At 37.3% G+C, this 27,429-nt stretch overlaps 1 protein-coding gene across 5 annotated transcripts in view; it reads left to right on the top strand.

The window, feature by feature from the left end:
• The window catches only part of Ip6k (Inositol hexakisphosphate kinase), a 142,084-nt gene that overhangs the window by 79,768 nt on the left and 34,887 nt on the right, over positions 1–27,429 (top strand). Inside the window, exons 2-5 of one of the 5 annotated variants that reach the window (XM_067141417.2) lie at positions 3,206–3,302; positions 10,516–10,617; positions 20,985–21,105; positions 27,353–27,426. In XM_067141417.2, the coding sequence (XP_066997518.2) occupies positions 20,990–21,105; positions 27,353–27,426 (190 nt within the window). In that variant the 5' untranslated portion in view covers positions 3,206–3,302; positions 10,516–10,617; positions 20,985–20,989. Of the gene's footprint in view, positions 1–3,205; positions 3,303–10,515; positions 10,618–14,671; positions 14,691–20,984; positions 21,106–27,352; positions 27,427–27,429 lie in introns of those variants that run through there. The other 4 variants (XM_067141418.2, XM_067141419.2, XM_067141420.2 and 1 more) reach the window with 4 other exon arrangements.

Here is a 27,429-nt window from a genome sequence, read left to right as displayed (position 1 = left end):
TTGCATTTCTAAGTCAAAGTAATGTTTTACTAAAATATTCTAGCTGTCCTCATTTTTCTTAAAAAAATATGGTAGCCCTAAAATTATGCAATGAATTTGGTACATTTGAGGTAGAAAACCTGATAAGCTTGCTTTTCTGGATCAGTTCTGTTGTCCATAAATCAGACTTCTCCTCTTACATTATGTGTTGCCTTAAAACTCTCATTGCACAGGTCACCCTTTCCTCCTTCATCTGACAAACCTGATCTAAATTATGTTTCAGTCTGACCTATCAGTGCCTGTAATTCATGAAATTTTTTAAAATTAGGAGCCCAGGACATGTTTACTGATTGTAGTACCTCTTGTCTAGTTGTATGCTTAATATTAAATTCCATGCTTAATTATTCTTGAGTATTTTGTAGTCACTTTGCATATAGGAAAATGGATTTAAAAAATGTTAAACCACTCACTAATTTTTTTACATTGTTCGTTGGCTCATGAGGATATTTGTTAAAGGGATTGTAATACAACTAGTTTTGAGTAATACCAGTACACTTGCCCTATTTGTTGATGGTACTTCTTGCTATGAAATAAACATGCACCAATTTCACCTAAAGTAATTCTTCCAAAGAACCAAGGATTTGTTGAATTGGTTGATAACACATGACAGTTCATGTTTCATCTACCAGTCTCTTAACATCTTTTCTGAAGTTGTCAGTTCTTTAGAAGAAGCTCTGTAAGTGAAATTGTGTGTATGCAGTACTTTAAAGACAGAATATGCTACATCAGGTACCCCATCCTTAATTTCGTGATTTTGGTTGTAGGATGGAGGCTGATGGCTTGTGATTTGTACCTTGAAGTTTTATTAACAATCACAGCTTTGCTTTAACTGGTGTGAGTTTGTTTGTTTGTTTGTTTATTAGTTAATAAATGAGCTGCAACCTTTCTCAACTTGTACAGTGACCAGTTTACAGCAAACTCAAGCAAGGCACACATAGCAAGCTGACAGGAAAGACAGATTGCACTTTCCCACCCGAGGGACAAGCAAGGTGCTTTCTGATGGAAGACAACAGTTTCTTTGTCCCATTCTCTGTCCTATAAGGCTCAGTCATTAGTAGAGCTCTGTACTTGTGCTAATGAGCCATGTGATTTACTTGACACACTGAGTGATTGTGATTATAAAGTGCACAGTAACAATTATCTGTCATGGTTAAGTACACCATTTATGAACATGTGGTTACTGTTGAAACTTATCTTTTAAAAAAAGAAACCGTATGATAAGTGTGTGCGGAAGTTTTGCAGTTGATTTCCAGAAACTTCTGTACCATCAAAACCGTACGTCCATGCTTTATTTGAAAAGTGGCACACAACTGGTTCAGTCTTCAACAGAAAAAGGCATTATAAAAGGTTCTTAACTGATGAAAAGCTTGAAGATATGCAAGCCAGACTTCAGGCTAGCTCTTGTAAACAGACTAACCGATTAGCACAAAAGTGTTGTATCTCACCCTCCTCAATGCTGAGAGGGCTTAAAATTCCAAGAAAAAATCCCTATAAGTTTTCCATAGTGCACAAGTTAAATGTTGCACACCCTATCACTTGTGCTAACTTATGTTGGTAGGTACTAAAATCCGTGCAATGTGGAGATATAGATTCCTCACTTTTGATCATACCTGATGAAGCTTTGTTTCATCTTGATGGTTACATTAATTCCCAGAACACTAGACACTGGGACACTAAAAATCTTAACATGATGCATGAAGTACCTCTTCACAACGTGGAAGTGGATGTTTCATGTGCAGCTAGTGGACAAAGAATAACTGGATCGATATTTTTATATGAAATATTCGCCTCTGAATGATACTTGCATCCTTTCTCTAATGTGTTGATTGAAGAAGAGAGACTATGTCTACTGTATATTTAGCAAGACTCTGCTACGGCAGAGTGGTTCATGGCCAGCTCATTCTCCATATTCCAGGATTTTTGAAACAAAGGAAATTTCCAACACAGTCTGTTGGAACAATCTGCATACAGCTGAGGCCCTGAGAAACAAAATTAAGAAAATGGTGAGTGAAATAACAAAGGACAAATTAACACATTTCTAAGAATTTTCTTCAAAGATGCCATGGCTGCTTAAATGAAAATAGAAACTATTTTCAGCAGCTTTTATGACATTAAGGTACAAAAAAGGAAAATCATTGCCTGCTTTTAATTTCTTCCCTGTTCTTTTATCATAATGAGACTGTATCCTAATTCTTTCTTGTTGAAGAGAACAGCAGCCATTATCAGCGAGAAGGAAAGTTCTGGGGGAAATACAGCCTGTTCTGCTCGTCAGCTTACTATGCAAACCCCACTTCAGTTTGTCGTAAACTCTTGTTTGGTGGTTGCTATATAAAGGGATAGCTATGGTGTAACATCACTGGTCATGAGAAACCTCCAATTTTAGTGATGTTTATCTTTGCCTTGCACATCTGCTAACTGATCTTGGTGAATGTTGTTTTGCCAGTTCATTTTTCACAGTGATTTACATATTTAATTTCTTAGATTTGATCAAACCATTCTTTGTATGGCTATGTGTGAATTTCATTTAAATGAAACTTGTGCTACCAGTCTTGCCCATGTTATTAACTTTCAGTCTAGACAGTACAAATAGTTTGATTCTTCACATCATTTTCATTATCAAAATTTTATTAGTTGTGGAGCTGTTTTTCATATACTGTACTTGTCAGTGGAAGTATTCAATGGAATTTCACAAGAACAGTTTCCTAATCAGTGATATTGTGCTTAGTTTTCTATTTTTAGTTCAAGGTCTAGTTTGATCCCAATATTTGAGAATATCTCTTTTTTAAATAGCAGAAGCATTCAGACATGATCATCACAGTTAGCAGGTATGCAGATTGATTTCTTATGTTCTAAATGATTACTTCATTGTGCTTACCCATTTTCTAAAAGGCATTAATGGGGAAGTTTCTTGTGAAGTACTTGACATTTTTTACTGAATATCAAGGAATGGGTTAAGAGATCAGTATCAGTTTCAGTTCCTATAACTTCAGGGATCCTGTTGTGAAAGAACATGATGCAGATTGTCATAGGTGTTACATTTTCTCTGAAGTGTCGTAAATGAAGGAAAAAGAACTTGGAATCCTTTTGTGCTTTGTGTTTATTTTTTCCACTGCGCAACAACCGTGTATGCCAAACAAAAGCCAGTTTCTCCCTGTGTTGTATCAAGGAGAGAGACCCTCGCTGCAGCCGGTATAGAGATGTGGTGAACGGCTGTGCGCCATGATGGCCCTTGCGACCTCCACCCGCGCCACACTGACGCAAGGGTTTGTATAGCTGTGCTGCTGCCAAAATATCAGGTCCTTAATGGTGCGCCAATCACATGGATTGCATAACGAGTGTTGGATATTAAGCTCACTGTTTCTTTAAAATAGAAGACTTTATTTTATGACCCTCCTCTCTGTCGCGTCTTATCCTTTGCTTTCTCATTAGCATGTGTATTCGTATACATATCCTATGGAGGTACCATAATCTGTTTGTCAATTTATCATTGGTCTTTTGGTTGAAATATGGTATATGTTCATTCTTCTATATTATGTAGGCAAGGGATATTGCTTTAATATGAGGGATTTCTAGACTGAATCTTTTGTTACAGGTATAGGGGGAATGCTTCATTATATAGAAAAGTAGTGTAAGTTAGGTTCATAACTGGGATATGAAGGGCAGTGTTCATTAAAAAGAGCCAAATATTGTAAGTTAAAATGTATGTAATTTGGTCAACTATGGCTTCAGTTATTTAATTGCATGTCATTCATTGAAGTGTAATGATAGGGCTGTGGTGCACTAATTGGAAAACTTGTTCAGAAGTCACTGACCTTATGTAATCATACCTATGCATCCACTTACGTTGTTTATTGTAGGAACGTGCTCTTATGGATTTAAGCAGCGTTCTCCCTAGGACCCCTTTTTTTGGGGTGCACTGCCCTACCGTTTTTACACACCGCCCAGCTAACATAACCCAGATATGTGCTAATTACATAATTTTAATACATACTTGAGTCATTAGGTGTTTCAAATTAAAATTAAAATACTGTAAAACTATTTATTTAAATGATACATCTTTGTTATTATCAGCATAATTGCATCAATTACACCAGAATTTACAAGTTTAGCTTGATTATCGCATAGTGTCGTCGCGAGTGGTAGTGATGTACCAGAATGACGCCTGGAATCGCGAGTATCAGTTCCTACGACTCTGAAGCCGCACTCAATGTTGCATGCGAGGAATCGGTTACGCGATGACGTCAGCAGTATGTGCTGGGCGCACTCTAGAGTGAGTCATCCGTACATAAGTGGGGCAAATTCGAACATGCAATATTTACTATTTCTTTTGTATACAGCATAGTATGATATAACACCCATTTATATTAAATGTCTTACTGGGTGTTTTGAATGAGTTATGCCACATAATAAGAAATAACAATTTAACCTGGCAGTCTGGAAATAACGTTACACATCTCGACACTAGGTGTAGTAATAGACGTTGTTATTTATACTTATAAGATGTATTCTGCTTCTAATGTGGTTTTCAAATATCGCTAGTATAAACATATAAAGTGTGTGGATTTAAGTAACATTTGTAATAAGTACACAACTTGTTTGGTAGTGTACCTGTCTTCCTTTACATTTAATTTTGCAATAAACATTTCATATTACTACAAAATATTATGAGAAACTGTTAGAATTACTATTTTTGTTTTCATGACTGCTGAACACTAGCTGAGGTTGTCTCTTTAGTACAATTGTAGTTTGTTGAAATAGTAGTATTATATTATGTCCTAATCCCCATACAAGTTTTGATTTATTTGACAATCCATACAATTTGATTAGTTCCAAACAGAGAATGATATATTTTGATCAAATTACAGTCTTATTAGATTATATAACTCCAGGGCACTATATTAAGAGCAGTCATGGCTTGTAGAGTGACCTGGCTATAAACCAAAACGAACTCTCACTACAGAACACATTCGGTACTGCACGTGTTTATGTATCTGCATCATAGATGGTGCTACTAGTTCCTCAAAATCGATTCCAGAATAGATTACCCGATTCCCCAGGCATATGGAATCAACTCTTTGCGATTCCAGTTGCAACCCATCACTAGCGAGCAGTGTCTGGATTAGCATTTGAGCAGTCAATTCCGCATGACATTACAAACCCGTATGATGCTCACAACAACCAAGTAGGAAGCCCTATAGTTGGGTCCACGAGAGTTGGAGTCTGATATTTGAGCAGTGAAAGCAGTAATTATCAAGTACACTGCGCTGGCATAGTCCTCCATCCGCGTCATATCACAGTTTCATAGATGGTTGATTGTTTAATAGTACATGTAGACCTGATGCAATTCAGTAAACTTTGACCCGTTCCTAAGCTTGTGCTAATAATTCCAGCATTTAAGACAGAACAAGTCACTGGCGTTAAATATGAATTTACATAATCACTAACAAAATCATCCGTTTCTGGCATTGACCTCATCAAATGTACATGTTAAATACAGAATAGAACTACACAACTAGCCACAGACTTCCTTACAAAAAAAACTGACAACGAAAATAATATTCAGAAAACAAACACTAAATACATAAAGCATTAACAGCTAACACAGTATCACTCTGAATAATATCACAATAGCGACTGAGAGCAAACCAACTCAAGTGGCGATAGCTGCCTTAAATGTGACATCGCTGTTACTGTTGCCACAGCAACAGACCATTTTCGAGCACGACTGACTTGATGTGTAGATCTAGCCAGCTCCTTACCGGCCTTGACAGTCGGGTCCACACACTATAATCGGAGTAGTTTCAAAGTATGACACGTGACACACGCAGCCTAAGGTTGTACAGTAGAAATGCGTATTCCTCTGTGGAAAAGAGATTGTATTTGATTGCCGATTTATCCTAATTTTGAGGTATGGAGGGGTACGTTACATTATTAATCCTAAAAGATACTTTGGTTGATATTTGCCAAAGTAATGTCAACAAATGAAACTGCGGAAAGACGGTAATCACTTTTATTATCCATAGCATTTAGATACATACCGGTAGTAAACATTTCCAAAAGGATATTGTTCTTCAATGTTAATCTTCAGATTAACTGTCACTGTTCAATTAGAATTTTAACATTTTTCAAGTGATGCTGTCAGGAAGGGGTTGTGGTTGAAACATAAAATATTTACTATTTTCTGCTGGATTCAGTGTATGGATAACAGAAATAATCTGACTCAAACATGTTTACATTTGAATTTCAATATATATTTTCAGATTACATTTCATTCATACTTTACACTAGAATTTTACATAAAAATTCACTGAGAGAAAATGATTTTGAGTAAATACTTGGTAAACTGTTCATTGCACAGGTACCATAACACTGAGCTTCATACGTTGGCCTTACTCTCATAACAGTAATGGTTCCTACTTGTCTGTGTTTAAATATTGTTGTTCAGGTTACCTTGGATAAAAAAAGGCGTTGCTGTCATGTGGCAAATATGACTCCGCCTAAAGAATTATTTAATAAAAGAAAGTTTAGGGGTAATAAATACCCAAAATTAGAAATGGAAAACTAAGTGAAAGTGCTAATTTAAGGATAGTAGCAGGGAGCTATAATATAAACTTAGGTGTTTCATTTATCATTGTGCATGTAATGTGATTTCTGCTTCAGTCATATCTTCACTTTGTGCTAGTTGTCCTACACTGATATTGACATTCAAAAATGAATTTGTAATTAAATTTCAACAATATCAGAACTCATCAGATTATGTTTTAGTAGATTTCAACTTAGTGTTCTCAGCTTTGTGCCAATTTGTTCGTTGTAGTGGGAGGAAAGTAATAAATGATTTGTGAAACATGCAAGAACTTTGAGATGATTTCCTGAAAGACTACAAATTTTACCACCTGATACCATTATTTCAGAAGCCAATGAACACAGAAAATAATAAATTCAGAGCACATGTAAATACCACACATACTTCTCTCTCTGGTAGTATTGTTTTAGTAATTTTTATCTTCTGGGGTTCTTGGTACTGTAAAGTGGGGCAACTTCGGCCATACAGGGTAACTTCAGCCACTGACAAATAGCAACACTCATTTTCTCCTGCCTCCTATACTGATAAAGATGAACCACTTGCAACAACTAAAATGCACATACAATAGATTGCTCTATCAACACTCGGTAGTCCAAAGAACATTGTTGACTCTATTTTTTTCGCAGCCCCGACTATTGTCTTGTCTGGTAACAGCAGAAAACAAACTGTTCTCTAGCCTCAGCATTATTCTCCATTCCAGTGGTTTATGGGGTCAGAATGTAAGTATGTCTGGTAACTGATAAACACAATTTGATGCATTTTATTCAAATAGGTTTTTCAGGGAATAGTTTTGTGATAAAAGTTGTCCTCTTCTGGGGTAACTTCGCCCATGCCAAAAATACACAGGAAAACATACGCGGCCGTGGGTATTGTAATTACAATCCTGTTTACTTCAAAAACGCTTTAGAAGACATTAATAAAGGCACAATAACAATAAACGGGGAAGTTTGTCCCGACAGGGAGGGGAAAGAAGGTTCCCATATTCAATGGTAAATAGACAGATATCAGTTGACATGGACGATACACATTTAAGAACTTGATTGACAGCCCAGATATTTTCTAATTTAGAAAACAGTGTATTATGGGGACAGTCTAGAACATTAGAATATTGCTTCTTTTCCAACCTCCTTTTCTCTCCATACAATTGGGCTTTATGATTTTTGTACCTTTTATTATCTTTTATACCATTACAAATATTTATGCAATGCAACATGTAATTTGTAATATCATACAATGCTTGTACGCTTAGGCTACATAAAATAGTTTCTTCTTCGGGAAAATGTGAATTTGATCACTATACATCTGTTTCACCACAAACCTTTATAATTTGTTTGTGATTTTTGATACTGGGCATACTGCAGGTTTTTTTAAAAGCATTCACAGTGGCCGAAGTAACACTACATCCAAGAATACTTCGTTTCTTGAGTTATTTTTATGGCGGCCGAAGTTGCCCCAAACCATGGGGTAACTCTGGCCAGTTTTTCGATAATCATAATTCATTACAGAATAACAATTTGAATTATGTTCATATTTAAAAATGAAGAACAAGCATGACAGAAATTATATGATATTTTTCAGATAATTAGAGGGAATATTTCACATTTTTATTTTAAAAATATGAGAAAGTGGCCATAGTTACCCCGTTTTACGGTACTAGTCACCTTATAACTAGGATAGTTAGGTGATTGTTTAAAGGGGCCTAACGTCTAAGGTCATCGGCCCCAGGTTACATAGGAAACACAGATGGTACAGAACCTTTTTTTATTACTCTCCTACTTTTGCCTAAAAACGAATAATCATATTATTTGAAATGAAGGCTACAGACAACGGAAGAAGCAGAATAGTATTAGGGACAAAGTTATAGCAAGAAATTGCTTTGAGTCGCTCCTTAGTTTTGTTCTGCTCTTCAGGGAATTCATGAAATGATAGTGTCCCTTCGCTCCTTTTCCTGTCTGAAGTACAAAAGGGCACACAGTAATACAACATGTTTGAATGTTTGCAAACACAGTTAAAGAAAAAGGGAAATCACTACACTACACAATTAAAAAAAAACAAATTAGCACTTAAAGGAGAATTCTTGTTTAGGATGAAGCTATGGCAAGAAGTCTCTTTGAGCCATTCATTACATTTCTTCTTGTTCGAAGGAAATTTCTGTTCGAAATACTAAAAGGCGCAAATCACATATTCCAAGATTTATAAACACAATGTAAAATACCATATCACTACACAATAAAAAACGAATTAGCATATAACTATCAACTCTCAATAACAAACATCTCATTATGAACCCATTACCAACTATAAGCTTAACCATAATGACCACCAGTGATCCGTATTGACTTGAATTACTGTTATTGTTTAAAGGTCTGCCGTATCAATACAATTCAAATAAAATACAAAAAAGTGCACATCACATATTCCAAGATTTATAAACACAATGTAAAAAACCATATCACTATACAATAAAAAACTAATTAGTGCATAAGTATTAACTCTCAATAACAAACAAAAATCTCATTATTCAAATGAATTCAAATGAATTGTATTGACAAGGCAGACCTTTAAACAATTAATAACAGTAACACTTACAACAGAAAAACAATACAAATGAAACTGGAAATATGATCATTTGTGGTACACAGCTTCCTGTCAGTGCCATAGGTGGTCAGCGTTCCAGCGGCATTATGGAGAAACTTTCCAGTTACAGCTTTATGCTGGGCTTCACAAGCAACTGTCAATGCCGGTAAAGGAACTTAGCGAGGGATACAGTCGGCCGTGTTCCGAGCAGCGTTAGTTAAATTTTTCTTGCTGGTGGCGCTAAACGCCGGACTCCAACTCTCGTGGGCCTTAGTATAGTGTTTCATGATTATGAACAAGCAGTAGAACACTGGAAATTCGAAATACTTTGTCTTGTTCATGATAATGACACTAGAATAGTTGTAACTTAGCAGGTAATGTTTACCTGTCTGACATTGCTATTAATGTGTTGTGGGGAATAAATTGAAATGTTATGATACCAGTATTCGTCTTTTACTTAGTATTCCCCGCCCCGCTACTCATTCTTGCCACCCGGATGATGAAAATTTCTGGGGAGAACACTGTTTAAGGATCTATTGAAATCACCCTTTGCTATATCTTTTCTAGTCGTGAAGGATATTGACAGACTTTGAATAGGTAAGTGAAGACACAGAAAGGAAATGGTGGTTTAATGTCCTTTTAATTCTTGCACTCTGTACAGAATTGCTTATGATTTAAATGACTATTTAGCAAGTGTCACCAGTTATAGAATGGTATGTGCTTAACAGTAATGAAAGCATGGATTTGTAGATGTTAACTTCTTATATTCTTCACTACAGTTACCTTATACTTCCATTAGATCTAATGTGAAACACTAACAATTTAGTATCTCTTGGATACATTCTTCTGACAAATTTAATTTTTACTTCCTGAAATACCTGTCTTAATAATGTAGTTCACATGATGGAATACAGTGCTTTTGATCTCAGAAGGGAATTATTTTCAGTTGGCTATAGAACTGTATATTTGCTGAAAGGCTTATTGTGAGCTTTAATAGTCCTTCACATGTTTTGTTTTGAAGTCTTAGGCTGTCCTATTGCACATATAGCCATATTGGCGGGTTGATGGTTCATGAGCATGGTTTAAACTATTTATTTGGTTTGAAATAGTTTGGTTTTGCTTCAGATAAATATTATTCAAAAACTATAAAATAAAAAAAATACCAATAATTTTTTTTCTTTATTCAAAAATTTGCTTGCAAAAATTGAAACCTAATAGATTCATTAATATTAAATAATATTAAAATTATAATTAATTTTGGAAGCCGGACTGTAAGTGAAGTACTACTAAAGGACAATATATTGAGCCATAAACAGTTCCAGGAATTCCGGACTTCATCTCCTGAAGAAAATCCTCTCGTACTGTGTTGAAAAGAAAACTTGCTGAAATGGCCTAGGAATGGTGTGGATAAGCTTGTGGTAAGAAAAATATCATCCCATCTGGAACTTCTTGCCTTAAGGCCAGTGTTTTATACATGTTTTCTAAATCTGAAAGGGGAGAGGCAGTAAAAGCATTTGAATTCCTCTATTATAGCCCTGGATATGTCTTGCTGAATATTGACAAATACAAGTTGTTGGGGTTATCAGTCTAAAAAGTACAAGTGGAGAACATAAAAATTAGATTCCAAGAAATTTGTGTTCTTCTGATTTAACCCTCAATTCCAATTCTTGGAAATTGTGAATGATGCATGTGGCTATTTTGAATTATCTCCAGACTGGAAACAATGATTCGGTTAAGGTAACCTTGACCTGGACACCATTGAAAATTCTCAAACATGTCAAAAATTAAGAGAAAATACCTCTTGTTAGCATTGTATTGAGAGGATAGCACTTGATTGATGAGTATTGCTGTAAATATGTAAATTTGATACTGGAGAGTAAATGAATTAGTAAAAAAAAAAACTTTTGCTGTGATGAATACCAGTATATGAAGTCGTATGATTATTCACATATTCACTTCCCTGAAATATTTCCAGATGTAAAAGCGGTATTCTCAATAAAAACCAGAAAAGAAGCATTTTGGAAGTAATGCAGAAATATACTAGGTACAAAAATTTTGAAAGTTTCATTTATTCACAAGAAAAATATTAACTTCATATTCTATTTGTAAAGTAACTGTTAGGCTAAGGAGAGTAGTGCTTTCTGATTTTTGACATGACTGGATGATCACAGAGGAATTCTTTTACTAAGAATTTATCTATTAGAATGGAGCAGGTGTTATGCAAAAGACCCTGGTAGCTATCTCAGGCCAAGGAAGTAGAACATTGTAACAGCATGGAAGTTAAATAAAAAAGTGTGTGTGTATGTATATACAGTAGAGTCTCGATTATCCGACCTAAATGGGACCTGGAGTACGTCGGATCACCGAAAATGTCAGATAATACAGAATAACTTTGAAAATGAACTAAAACGAACATGAAGGCTATACTGTATTACTATGTTTTACGGTACTCTATTTATTGACTTACCAATTCAATTGTACAGTAGATGCAGTACTGAACGAAAACATTCCAAATGTCTTACGAAAAGAAACTTCAACAATGTCTGCTTGCCTGCTGGATTCACGTTTTCTTGGTGCGAGATCCCGCCATCGACAATAATCCTTCACTGTGAGTCATCGTTTTCTCCTTTTGTTCTGCAATGTCTCTTTCTTCTTCTTCATCATCCTCATTTTCGTTAGCATTCACAAAACCAATAAAATCAGGGTCAGTTAGTTCAAACAGCTGATCTTGTGCACATCACTTACTCACATCTTGAGTCGTAGCATCCTCACAGCCAGGAATGCAATTCAGTAAGGGAACAAAGTTTTCCATGTCTTCTTGTACTACCTCCTCTCGATGTTCATTCTTACTCAACAATATGTTCCAAGACTTTCTAATGTCATTGTTCCAACTTCTTCCCATGACTGCGCTATCCAGTATGCCATGTCTTTCATGTTTCGTTTTAACTTTTCTATCATGTCGTTGCCATTGTCCATTTTCTCTATCAGGAATGAATGGAGTTTACATCGATATTTCCTCTTCAATGTTTCCAGCACACCTTGGTCCTTTGGCGGCATAATGACGTCACGTTAGGAGGGAAAATGTCCTAGGCTTCTTTGCTTTGCCGATCATGAGCAATTTTGTTTTTAATTTCCCAGTAATATTACTATAGGAAAGAACAGTAACTCTTTCCTTACTACACTTGTAGTCAGGTGCAGACGTCTTGGCTTGGGCTGCGAGAGTTTTGATGGCAGCATCTTGAAATTCAGCCCAGTCTCATCACAAAATCTGATCACCGGTTCATCTTACAGCAAGATTTATTTCTTGAAATTCCCTTTTAAATTTCACAACCTCATCAAATTTAGCTGACAATTTTTCTACACAGATATTAAGCTGCCTAATGCCGTACCTTTTTTCCCACCAATCAAGCCACCCAGCACTGGCAGTAAAATTAGGGTCCCCTTCATTGAACTCCTTCTGGAAATACAAAGCCATTTATTGCAGAATGGGTCCAGATATTGATCGGCCTTTTTCCCGGTTTTGAGTGAACCAAAGAAATAGTGTTTCACTTAATTTTTCGTACTCACATTTTTCATTGTTTTTCTAATTTTCAGTGCATCACTTGTTGCTCTGGTAGAGCACCACCTTTCAATTTCTTCCCTCTTATGTTTCCAGTCTCCCACTATAACACGTCCAACACCATAATCTGAAGCCATTTTTGAAGGGTTACCGCTTTGTCCAGTCTCTTTAACCCACTCAACTTGTCTTTCACAGAAACAATCACTTTCTTCCCTTTACTCGCCATACTCACAGAGGAGATGAAAACTATAACATCCGCACCCAAACAATACTACACTGAACAATGACTGAAGACTCACTGCACCTGTCCTTGAGAAAAACCTGGTCCTACCGCATGACTGCCAGTGCTTGTCCCACGGTCGCATCCTCCACATCAGGTGTCCCAGAAATGCCTCCACCTAAAGTTCAAATTTTGCCTATCAATGTCGGATAAGCAAAGATCGGTTGAGCGAGACTCTACTGTACAGGGTCTTTATTTATGCTTGGCAAGGACTATATCGCTCGACCTTGACCACCAGTGACGATTCAGTTGCCGGCTACCATGCGTGCATATGTACGGCAGAATACGGTGCTCAAAATCATTATCATGCATTTTACTCACCATTTTTACAGTTTATGCTGAAAATGTTCCCCATGCATTGCCAAACATAATCAGCATCTCCTAATGAAGTTTTTGATTACTCTACCAAGTTCTTCAGCACTGATGGATGCAATTGCAGCTCTTATATTGTCTTTAAGTTCATCTAGTGTGTGAGGGTTGTTCCCATAAACTACATTTTTTAACAATCCCCACAAATAAAAATCGCATGCTGTTAAATCTGGGATACGAGGGGGCCACAGATTTTTACTTATGTTCCTCGTACCAAACACGCTTCAGTAAGGAGATAACGACCTTTATGTCTATTTTTATTGTTTACTGAACCTGTACCATTGAATCTCTTGGCCAGTTGTTTTATTGTCAGATTGATAGGAATGAGTCTCCCTGGAAATTTCACTCAAAACTTTTGTCTTGTCCTAACGCATGATTTTCTGCACTTAATGTAAGTATTGTGCAGATATACATGTTCTTGTAACAAATATTTTACATACATGGCAGCATTATACACAATCACAATAAAACACTATACAATATGACATACAGTACACAGTAGCTTCATTGAACACCCTACTATCTCGGAGCTCAGCTCTCAGGAACTGCAGGAAGTGCCGGAAACCGCGCGTGCCAGCGGCCGGTAGCGGCCTGTCATTGGCGGCCAAGGTCGAGCGAGAAAGTCATTGCCAAGCATAAATAAAGACTCTGTATGCATGTATATATATAATTTGTCCATGAAAAAGTTTCCAATATTTACAGAGGCGGCACCACACAACAAACAAAGGAAAAAAAGGTCCTATAAGCATTGATCGTATCTTTGGAGTTATGGTCCACTACCACTACTATCATTGATCAAAATGTTCCAGTAATTTATGGAGGGCCTTATGCAACAAAAGATGGAAATACATTCCTACCTGAACATTGATCGTGAACCTACTAGTGTGTTATGTTATGATCCTGTTATGTAGGAGGGTCATATCTTGCACTCTGAGAACTTTTTCACTAAACAAATGCGAAACTATTGTATGTATACAGTTGATGCAGTACATCATGTGTGTGCATTTGTACTGTATCACTCAAGAACGAAAGATGCTAGTCAACATACAGTATTCCACTCTGTGCTACGGACCATATTGCTCTCGCACTCGGGTAGATTAATTTTGTCAGGTGTATAGTAGTGCTCAAATGGTGCATGTTTGGTTGTAACAGTGCAGTACTGTAATTTGTTTTCTTGTCTTTCTTCTCTGGCCTTGCAGCACATAATGGAGGCCTGTTATTCAACATGGGAAATGGCCAATATGATCTTCTGTTACAGGCAGGCAAATGGAAGTAACCTACTGGTATGTAATCTGTATACTGACAAATATCAAACACGCCATTACACCATCTGTAAAGTTGTGTACTACCCTGTTCCAGTGCCTTTCGGAAACTGGATCCTTTGCACTACAAACAAGCGATCGTGGCAAACATTGAACAATTCGCACACCTAATATAGAGCAATGGGTATTGAAACATGTGGAGGATAATCCCGGAATGAGTGTCCGAACAATAGCCACAGCTGAAGGTATTGCTAAAAGTGTTGTCTGGATAGTTCTCCATGAACAGTTGTTCTATCCATACTATGTGTAGCGCGTCCAAGCTCTGCTGCCACATGATCGGCCCGCCACTTTGCACTTTCACAAAAGAATTTATCGTAAATTTTAATAATACCCATGTATGGGCCAATGAATATCCGCATGCAGCGGAAGAGAGACAACGCCAGCAAAAAATTAAGTATCAACGTATGGGCAGGCATTCAGGGGGATAGATTGATAGGTCCCTATGTTCTATAAAACAGATTGTCTGGCTCCATGGCTAAATGGATATTATGCTGGCCTTTGGTCACTGGAGTTCCAGGTTCGATTGCTGGCAGGATCGGGAATTTTAACCTTAAATGGCTAATTTCCCTGGCACGGGGACTGGGTGTACGTGCCGTCTTCATCATTTCATCCTCATCACGACGCGCAGGTCGCCTACGGGGGTCAAATCAAAAGACCGGCACCAGGCCTCTCTGGAGGCCACATGCCATTATTATTATTATTATTATTATTATTATTATTATTATTATTATTATTATTATTATTATTATAAAAGAGATTCAATGGTCCTACATATTGTACCTTCCTTTGGAACTAATTACCTGTGTTGCTGGAGAATGTACTACTACAGGAACAATTGCAAATGTGGTACATGCATGATGGGGCACGACCCATTTTAATCGTAAGGTTACGCAACACCTAACACAGGTCTTCCATGAGCAGTGGATTTGCCTGACCTTAACCTTTTAGATTGTTGGCTTTGGGGACATAAGACCATGGTGTATGCGGTTTCTATAAGTGATGTGGATACACTACAAGATCGTGTGCAATGCCTGTGATGCAATCCAGCAACAGCCAGGGGTGTTCCAACGAATGCGTGATTCCATGCGATGTAGGGTGGAAGGCTCCATCGCAATGGATGGTGGTTACATTGGGCACATGTGAAGAGTAGATCAAAGACATTGTGATCCTTGATGGTAGCTTAGTGGACCATAACTTTGAAGATACTGTGTTTGTGACCGATGTTTATAGGACCTTTTTTCCTTTGCTTGTGGCATGCTGCTTGCTCTGTAAATATTGGAACCTTATAGACATGATACTGTATAGGCTTTTGGGCTTATGCCATGTCAAGAAAATAAAGTGAAGTTCTTTATGTTTCCCAGTTCTGCGAATTTCACCTTATTTTCTTGACACGGCTTAAGCCCAAAAGCCTATATAGTATCATGTCTATAAGTACGGGCCGTGAAAGCATCAATGGCAACATATTGGAACCTTTTTTGAGGAAACCTTGTCTGTGTATATATATTATCTCTTAAAAAGTGATTTATTACTAATTTTTCTGCTCAGAAATTTAAGTATGAATGTCGAAAACCTCCTATTATGGAAGTTGATTCCAATCTCTGATAACTACTTTCAGATGTTGCTGTAGTGTTTTGTGCCAAGGTGAGTGTTGTGAGTGACGACTAAGTCAGTTGAGATGTTGTCTGTGTAGCATTCACGAGCGTTTAGCTGCAATGATGCCAAAGCTCATTGAGCAACCATACTGGGAACGCTAAATTATGGACCATTCTGACGTAAACTATAGCTGTTCTACTATTCTTGAAGTGTGCAAGAAGCAGAATATTACAGTGTCAAAGCAAGGGATCAGATGTGTTTTAAGACAGGAAAGACCTGCATGAGATTAATGATGAAATTCAAGAAACAAGTGACCCCATGACCTGTAATGAGCAGTTTCCCAGAGATTGTGAGGAAGGTCAAGGTCTCTGTCTCCGGCAGGAATTAAGCCACACAGAGAGCAACTGCAAGTAAGTATGGGACATCTTTAAAGATGTCAGCACTATCATCAGCCAAGATTCAAACTTTGGGAAAGTCACAAACCAGGGTTCTCAGGTTGTTGGATCGTCGCATTTAAGAACGGTGCTCAAACGGTCTGAAACTCGGTGAGAATCGCCTGGCAGGAGAAACGTTCAAATTTGTGGTCACTTAGGACAACGCTTATGTCCATCAGACTGACTGCAACAAATCCCTCATGATTTACTTCCATGCGAGGAATGAATTTTTAATTTTTAAAATATTATTTTTTATGTTACACTGAATGTAAGAATACCTTTCCAAGGGATTTATGATTATCACAGGATTCTGTTATAATGGGAAGTTAACCATTTGCTGTGTTGCACAGGCCCAAGTCAACACCCTGTACTATCAAACTGAAGTCCTGACTCCAATTTACCGCACTGAGATCCTGGCTGTGTATGGTACAGACTTGAACAAGGTGTGAGTGCATCGAGATAAGGAGTCAAGTCATACTTTTGGTTCGACCGTTGTATTCTTAGAGAATATGAAACAAGAAACTGGAATACAAACTATACCCTTCAGTGACTTTCCATTTAATGTGCCTGATGGTTCTCCCATGGACTTCCATGCCTTTGGAATTCTGAAAATGGCATTGGGAAACAGGTGTCCTCAGTTTATAGAAGACCTTTGGAAAGCCTGTAAGGAACAGAAGGGCATGGCTGTGCTTTGTTGAAGTTCTCTTCATTGAAAATTGAGGTGCTCACATGAAGGGACATCAAATAGAGCATGGTGGGTGGTGGAAATGCAGCTTTCCCTAAGGTAAGACTCGAGTGTGATTCATTACCAGAGATTGAAAACAACCTCTGTATTGTAACCAAACCTACATAACACAAGAATTCCGTGCTGGGGTAGATAGAATTGCTTTTCAACATTCAGTGACAGTGTTTTGATTGAGCTTGATTAGTAGTATGAGCTTAGAAGTAGGAACTAGTCATGTTTGCTGTTGGAGAAATGAAATGTTTACCCTCACCTGGAAACTTATTATACTTGACGTGAGAAAATTGAGAGTATGCTAACCATTCCTATTAGACTTCTTTGACCTTAGCAATGTTTCTGTCTCACTACTTTCTAAATGACAGTTTTAATCCTTTAAATTACCTTTGAGAGTTCAGACATTTAATTTTCCACACGATTTCTGTTTTATCATGACTGAACCTTGTGATCAGCAGTCCTTTCTGAATTTGAAATGTTGGGATGTTGATGTTCAGATTTCTACCTTTTCTTTCTGTTCTCAAATAATCCTTAAAACTTCTGCTTAATGGACAGTGCCCTTCTCATAGTAAATGATGTTTTGTATGCACTATGCTGTACTATTTCTTCTCATAGCAGATTCATTAATAAAGTGACTTTTCATACCTCCATTAGGGTTTAGACCTATAGTAACATTGCCACAAATGATCATGGCTCTTCAGTCACAATCTTCTGCACTTATGTTAATTCTGTAAAGAGAAAGTTTTCTTCCCCTTATTCACTATTGACTTCAGAGATGCTTTATTGCTGGAACATAATTTTGTTGGATGAATGCCATGCTGAAAGGTACTAAGAAGAAATTATTTCAAGTAACATCTTAAAAAAGAAGGGAGCCTATCATGCATTGTAAATAATCCTGTTATATTACAGATAATTTCTTCGATATACAGTTTCATCTGAATATGTGTTGAATAAATTATAACAAAACTTCTAAACTAACAAATTGACATACTTCTGCCTTTCTGTAATTCAAGCATTCCTCTAAGATATGGCCTAAAACATTAATTAGGTACCTGTAGCCTAGATCTACATTTATTCTAAAAGACCTGCTCACTGCCTTGTTGGACAATGCATTGTCATTTCTGCCTAGGAGTTTTCGCAGTGTCGGTGCAACTTAAAACAAGTTGTAAAATAATAATAATAATAATAATAAAAATAATAAAAAGTCATCCAATGCAAACTAAGAAACAGCATGTGTGAAGGAAAATATCTCACTACCTGTACAAATATACTCTGCCTTAGGATTGCCATATGTCATGGATTTCATGGACAAACTGCAATTTTTTTGGAGTAAGGACATACTGAAAAGACAAATGCCTGCAATAATATATTGTAGTGATTTAGAAGTTTTGGAAGTTAGTTTAGGTTAACTTAAATTCTGAACTGCTTAAAATTATAGGATATTATTTCTCTGTTCCTCGGCATAGTGAGAATGTAGAGGTGTTTTCTCAAATGTCTGTCCATTCAACACAAGAAGGGAACATGCTGACACTCACATCTGCAATTACAATAGGCCTACATCATAAAGTACAGTATATAAATTGTGGTGAGCTTTGGTAATAAGCGAGCCAAAGGCTCCTTAGTTAACGACTAAATTTCACTGTTCTGATAGTCTCCGAGATATTAGCCCGGTAATGTTTTCTTAGACAGTGCCAACATAGTGCTTTAAGGTTGATTTGCTGGAAATTGTGAACAGAGCCACATTTTGGACAATTTCATATGCAGACTGAGATACTTTTTTGCCATAAAGTGCAGTATCTGATGGGTATTTTACTCACTTGTGCTTAACTTTCCTGAAGGCACATAACTGTTCTTGTAGATAAATCGCCTTCACGTTGTTATTTTTGGAAGCAGTTTCTAATTTGCTTTTATTCATATTCTTGACCTTTTCATGAATCTCACTGTGTTACCTTTCACTTTCTTTACTTTAGCCCACAAGAATTTCAGTTACTGCCCAAGTCTGCGATTTGAATGTTTTAAATTCTTGACCGCCCTACACTTACGAACTACAAGAGTTTTGATAACCATTCTGGACACTACTGTCCATTTTTGGCACAATGTTGCTACCTACGTCATCCTGACCCATTGTATCACTGTCATTGCACATTCTAGTAGTAATATTTCTGCTACACCTTTTTCTTTTTTTTTCCGTCATCAAAGTTAGGATGTTCATGACTTTGTTTCAACTGCCTCCTTACTTGCTCGTGTTTCACCGTTTTGTATTTAAGGTAGTTCGGAAGAGTGGCTAGACGAGTGCCACAGTTTACCGCCTTCACCCAAAACGGATGGATGGGCATATACCAGTAGTTTCCTGTACAGGAGTTCTATATATTTCATAAATTTTAACAATGTGGTCATAATTATATAAGGGGACCAATGGGCATCCTTAATGAAAATATGAAACAAATAGGTACCAGCACTTATTTAGAAAACTATAACATAGAAATTTCATGGAAAGACATTTGTTTCCCTCTTCCCATAGTGTTATCGCACAGTGGACCATAACAATAAACCATGGCAATTGACGTTCTGTTAGTAAATAATACTAAGGATGGCACGTTGTGATAGCAGACTGCAGCCTATGTGATTCAAGCAGGCCAAATGCTAGTGCTCAGTGGTTGAGAGAGGAGATACTAGCATGGACACAGTTTCTGGCAGTATGGCCAGGTCTTTTATATTAATGTAGGTTTAGCTGTATCACTGTTGCAATGAGAACAGCAGTTAAATAGTTAAGTTTGTAAGGTAGCACCTGTCAGAATATAGGGTGTATACTGTCTCATATGCTATGCTATACAATACCATCTCTTTTATCGACCAGTTGTTAAACTTAAAGAACAAGGCTGAATTATTATTATTATTATTATTATTATTATTATTATTATTATTATTATTATTATTATTATTATTATTATTATTATTATTATTATTATTATTATTATTATTATTATTATTATTGAATGGGTTTAGGATCCACATGAGTGAGTCATAATTTAAAAGACATTTAAGGCTCAGACTCTTGGTTAAATTTTAACCAATAAATTGTTTCATGTGTGGTTCATAGAGATCTGCACTTGTAACAGTATCATGCGATGATCTTCATGTGTCTGATATTTTATCAGAATTGTGCTATGCAATCCTTTAGGAAAGTTGAATGCGACTGCGCAGAATTTTTGGTTGCACCTGTAGTTGCTCCAAAGGTCATTTTGGAGGAAACTAGATCCTGATAATGGTGAGTTAAGTCCAACCATAATGTTCCTTCTTGGAGTTATGTTTCATATAGATTTGTAATGGATTGGTGTATCAATAGGGACTACATACTTCATGACATTTAACCCTTGGGTACGGTTTAGAAACAAATTTATATGTGTAAGGAACTTAAGTAATATATGTATGTTGTACCAGGCAGTGTTCATGCTTGTTGAATAGGCAACAGTGATTTGGTTCATGTTCCAGGAGTGATGCATGCCAGCAACAGTAGCGGTGCAAAGCTCGACAAGAGGTACAGCCCAAGTTTCCGTGATGATAGTGGCAGGGGCAAGGCTGCTCCCAAGAGGAAGCGAGATGATGTATTGAGGTTTGTCTCGCTTACCTTAATTTTGTTAATTACATCCAAGTTGAGGTTTATTGCTGCAAAGAGTATTTCCTGATTTTTTTAATTCTTCTTGTTCTTCTTCTACCACCGCATTTCCCACACATGTGGGGTTGCAGGTCCAAACTGTGTCGCATATGTAGATTTGGCCCTGTTTTACAACCGGATGCGCTTCCTGATGCCAACCCTATATGGAGGGATGTAATCACTGTTGCGTGTTTATGTGGTGGTTGGTTGTGTAGTCTGTTGTCTGAATATGAAGAGGAAAGTGTTGGAACAAACACAAACTCCCTGTCCCTGAGCCAAAAGAATTAATCAAATGCAATTAAAATCCCCGTCCTGGGCGGGAGTTGAACCCAGGACCATCCGAATGGAAGACCTCAGTGCTGACCATTCACCCAAGAAGTCGGACGATTTCCTGATTCACTGTTTGTATAAAATGGTTATACTGTAGTTAAATACTTAGGTGCCTCATGCCACAAAAGAATCAGCCCAAGTTGGCAGGTGCGGTCCCAGCTTAGTCTGATGATATTTGAAGGTGCTCAAATGTGCCAGCCTTGTCAGCGGAATTAGTGAGACATGGAAAAGAATATTTATGGGACAAAAATTCTGGCACCTTGGCATCTCTTAAAAACTGTAAAAATAGTTAGCAGGGTGTAAAACCGATAACTTTTTTCTTTTCTTTTTCATGTTAGTAAAAGATTGTAATTTTATCTGATTTAAAACTGTTGTCCCATCAGAGCTGAAGATGAGACTGCAGTCACACTTGTTAGTATTCCTACTATTTTTTGTTAATAGCTAGAAATATGAAATATATCTACTTTGGGAAAATACTGATGACTTTGATCTATTTATAATAGCTGTTAAAGAATATCTGGATATTTAATTCTACTTTTTGTGATGTCTTGTTGTTCATTAGTCTTCTCATTCAGATTATGTTCTTACATATAATCTCCTTGATGCATTTTTGAAGCTAGTTCATTCATGTATAGGAGAGAAACTGGCCACAATTTCTTTTTAGTAGTGGTGCATAATCCAGTGGAATTTGCCTTCATAAAATATAATTTCAAAAGTTATAATCTTTCTTGTCCTGTTATAAAATATGAAGGTGGTCATGTAATTAAGGTACAGGTGTAGTGTGCACGAACTCGATGTGAAGAATGACAATAGATTACACGGTGATGTGATGAGAGGAGGTATAATTGTGCACTTTGATGTTTTATCTCTTCTTTCAACTAGCCTGAGTTTGACAAGTGAATAAGATGGTCTGTATGATTGATTTAACTACTTAAGGATGGAATTGTATGCTGTAATCGGATTCTTTCCGGCAGAAGACCTGAATTAGTGTATCATATATTACAGCTTAATCTCTGTTCATGGCCAACATTTGTAACAGTGTAAAGGAATGAGTTAACAAGTGAGTGTGGTGCAACAAATTCCCTGATGGCTGAACAAAATTGAATAATGATCTGAAACAAAAGAGGCATGCTAAAGACCTTGCAACTGAATGAAGACTGCACCATTGTTGCAGATCTGAAAGATCAAAGAATTGAAGTGAAATTATGTAAACAGCAAACATTTCCAAGAAAACTGTTCATGAAATCACCTCAGCTTCAAATTCTTATTAGATGACTCCTCATTGGGTTCCAAAAATGCTGATAAACACAAAAACAAAACTGTGGTTCCTCGACTTGACAATCTTTGCCTATAGTATTTCTTGGAAAGCAGCGTTTTGGGTAATGAACCATGGGTTTATGTATTCACTCCAGAGACAAAAAATTTGTATCCATTGACAGCAACCAATATGTGCAAACTCTTGTGAAAACATTGAAGCAAAAAGGCCAGAATGATTACATGCCATTATAGAACAAGAGTTTTCATGAACCATGAAAAAGTTATTGTTTAAATATTTGCTGCATCCCCTTCATAATTCTAGTCTGGTTCCATCAGATTTCCAACTATTTGGCCATCTAATGTGAAAATAGATTCAAAGGCCAAAATACAAGCTTCAGTACCCTTGGACAGAAACAGCACTGCAAACTTGTGAAAGAGTAGGAGAAACGTTTGAATGTTAGTGATTACTTATTTTGAAAACTTCTGCATGTATGGTACAATTGTTTAGGCATTACCTTGCAAAATATTTACCTTATTTGTGTATTGATAAAATTGTGTTCTGTATGTCAGTTACTGTACGATTCTCATATTTAACTTTTTAATTACATTTTTCTTTCTTTAATGTATTTTAGCATCAGCATCATTTCAAATTTATATTTTGTATAAGTTTGTCAAGAAGAACACGAATACAAATAGAACTCTTACAGTTTAGACTTACGTTCCTTAAATTGTAGTGTTTGTCACTGTTCTTCTCTTCAGTGAATAATTGAGATTACTAAGTTGAAAGGGATGTTAGGCATATATCTTTGATGACCTAAATCTGAGATTTTTGTTTAATCCTCATGACCATTAAACACGGTATTAAAAATGAACAAGAAATACAAAGCACTAGTTTCTCTTTAAAGTCTGCTGACTGAATAATTTGATTACCCATCATCACCATAAGATGTATCTGTGTCTGTGTGATGTAAAGCCAATTGTAAAAAGTTTGATTACCTCATAAAACCTTGTATTTCAGAAAATAAATTTATAATTTGTAGATATATCACCAATTCAGGTAGCAGGTAGGGACCCTCTTCGGAGGCAGCCCTACCCAGGGAGTGGCGCCCCTGCCTATGTGAGTCCCAGAGCACACTGACCCGGTGTGTAACATCTGGTATGGGTCCCAGCTCAGGGTTACGAGTAAAGACCTCAACGGCATCTACGGCGGAGAAGGTGGACTTCGGTACGGCGGAGATGGCGGAAGGGGCATACCCGTAGCGTCTGTACTCCAGAGGAGCGGCTACGAAAGGCGTCTGTCTCCATGTTAGGGGCGGCCTAATTTTGAACCTGGCAGTAGGTATAAAATGCCTTTGGGTGTGGCGAGCCCATCGTAACAATAGCCTATATGGACAAAGCAAATATGGTGCCTCGGAAAAGGTTAGGGCGTCCCCTGCTAAAAGCGACGCGCAGCTCTTCAGGTGCTGGGGGAACTGTGAAAAATGGGCAACCAGCACCAAACTACATCAAAATTGCAACAATTAACGTACTGACACTGACGGGAAAGACAGAAGAACTGGTGGACTTCATGATAGAAAAAGATATAGCCATACTTGGACTGTGCGAGACCAAGAAGAGAGGTACAGGGGAGATCCCTCTGAGAGAAGGATACAGGCTGTATTACAGCGGAGGACCTGAAGCAAAAAATGGAGTGGCCATCATACTTAGAAGAGAAATCCAAGAATATCTGGAATATACAAAGTACGTCAGCGATAGGATGATGATGATGAGACTCCAGTTTGAAAATGGCGTGAAAGATCTATTTCAGTTGTATGCCCCACAAACGGGTTGCATAGATGAACATCTAGAGGACTTCTTAGAGGAAGTGGAGAGACAGATAGAAGATAAGGAAGTACTATTGATGGGAGATCTAAATGCACAAGTTGGAGTGGAAAGACAAGGAAAGGAAGATGTTGTAGGGCCCTTTGGATATGGAAATGTAAATCCAGAAGGCGAGTTGTTGGTGGATTTTTGCATGAGGAATCAAATGATTGTTGGAAACACCTGGTTTAGGAAGAAGAACAGTCAGAAGATTACAAGGTATGGCTGGGGAGACAGACGAACAAAGACCATGATTGATTATATAATCATAGAGAAAGAACACCGGAAGAACCTTGTAGATGTAACAGCCATGCCTGAAGAAGCCTTTGGTGGAGATCATAGAGTTGTGATAGGAAAATTGAAAGTTGGAAAGATTGAAAAACCCCAATTAAGAAGAGAGAAAAGAATTAAAGTATGGAAGTTGAAGGAGAAAAGCGTACAAGAAGAATTTCAAAGGGAAATAATACCCTTGGTACCCAGGACAGAGGTGGGGAATGTTGAAGAGGAATGGAAAAGATTTAAGGAAGCACTAGTTGGATGTGCAGAAAAGGTGTGTGGTAGAACATCAGGAAATGTGAAAGACAAAGAAACACACTGGTGGAATGATAGGGTGAAGATTAAAGTGAAGGAAAAGAAAATGGCATGGAAGGCATGGAAAACATCTAAGACTGAAGAAAGTAGAAGAAAATATGTGGAGGCAAAGAATTTGGCCAAGAAATTAGTGGAGGAAGAAAAGAGGAAAAGCTGGGCCTTATTCACACAGAAATTGAGAGATGATACGCAGGGCAGCAAGAAATTATTGTATGGTATCTTAAGAAACAAAAAGAGAGATCAAGTAAACACCAGATTTGTGAAGGATGAAGGTGGCATAATTTTAACAAAGCCGGAAGAAATAAGAAATAGATGGAGAGAGTATTTTCAGAAGCTGCTGAACATAAGAACGGATGACAGTCATTCAATGGACGACCAGGAAAGACAATTAGTTGACGAAGAAATGGATAAAGAAATTACAATGAATGAAATTGAAATGGCAGTAAGAAAGATGAAGAATGGAAAAGCTGCTGGAATAGATGAAATTTCAGTGGAGATGATAAAGGCAGCTGGAGCTGTAGGCCTGCAGTGGACATATCGGGTTCTCAGGAATGTCTGGGAGAATAAGGAGGTCCCTGACGATTGGCAAAAAGGAATAATCATCCCAATTTTCAAGAAAGGTGATAAGAAAGTTTTGAAGAACTACAGGGGAATTACTCTAATATCCCATGTTGCTAAGATAATGGAAAGAATACTGGAAAGTAGAATAAGGTTGAGGGTTGAGAAGCAGATACAGGAAAATCAGTTTGGTTTCAGAAGTGGAAGATCAACAATAGAGCCCATTTTCATTATGAGACAACTAATGGAAAAGCATTGGGAGTACGGGAATGATATGGTGATGACATTCATTGACATTGAAAAGGCATATGACAGTGTCCCTAGGACGAAAGTTTGGGACAGTCTGGTGCAAAAAGGAATTGGACAGGGATTAATAAAAATGATCATGGCATTGTATAAGGAATGTTGTAGTTGCGTGCAAACACAAGTTGGCAGGACAAGTTGGTTCAAAATAACTAGTGGGCTGAGACAGGGAAGTGTTCTATCACCAATCCTGTTTACAATAGTAATGGATGACATCATGAGAAATAGAAATGAACATGATGTTATTTGCAGATGATATTGTGATTTGGGGAGAAGACGACAGGAAGGTTCAAGAACAGTTGAATGTGGTGAATGGGAAGATTGAAGAATGTGGATTGAAAATAAGTGTAGAAAAGAGTAAAACTCTTGTTATGACGAGAGGGGAGAAAGAAGGGAAAGGTCAGATTAGACTTGCAGACAAGCCCCTGGAAGTAGTGGAAACGTTTAAATACCTGGGGAGTGAATTAATGGAGAATGCTCGACTGGATGCTGAGATTAGTAAAAGGATTCAAGCTGGAAGTTGTTTCTATCATAGTGTAAGAAATATGTTATGGGACAAAGATGTGCCAATGGAAGCAAAGGATACTATGTACAAGATGTATTACGTACCCATAACAACTTACGGAGCAGAAACTTGGACAATGACAAAGAAGGATGAGAGTCGAATACAGGCAGCCGAAATGAAATTCTTGAGGAGTATGATACAGAAGAGTAGACGAGACAAAATAAGGAACGAGAAAATCCGGGAAGAAATTGGAGTGGAAAAAATGAATGATAGAATAGAGAAGAGCCGACTAAGATGGTTTGGGCACATAAAGCGAATGAGCGACGAAAGAATGCCAAAAAAGGTGATGGAAATGCAAATCCAAGGAAGGAGAGGCCGTGGACGACCACGATTGAGATGGAAGGATACCATCCAACGCAGCATTATAGAAAGAAACCTGGACTGGGACACAGTGTTGGAGGAGGAGTGGTGGAAAGACCGAAGAAAGTGGAGAGGAACCATATTTGCCCCTACCCGGCTACAGCTGGATAAAGGGAAATGATGATGATGATGATGGTGGTGATCACCAATTCAGTCATTGGCATGTTTATGCATTGTGTTTATATAAAAACATATGGTTAAATGTGATTTAATAGAATCTGAGAATTTTCTTGTAGAATGAAACATGTCATTCTGCTTATAATTGTTCATTTTAATAAATACGGTATGTTATATTGTTCTAAGTGTTCTAGTTCATGTTTTGATGAACTGAAAAACTGATAAATGATATAAATTTATAATTTATATATTCTCCTTTTCCAGAATGAAGGTTCACCGCAACTTTGCTGTTGGTGATGTCCTAGTTGCAGCGCCCTTGGACAATGCTAATAAACAATGTA

Source organism: Anabrus simplex, chromosome 2, assembly GCF_040414725.1.
Source record: "Anabrus simplex isolate iqAnaSimp1 chromosome 2, ASM4041472v1, whole genome shotgun sequence".
Lineage (NCBI taxonomy): Eukaryota > Metazoa > Arthropoda > Insecta > Orthoptera > Tettigoniidae > Anabrus > Anabrus simplex.
The sequence above is the reverse complement of the archived record's forward strand: the minus strand, read 5'-3'. Positions and strand labels throughout refer to the sequence as shown.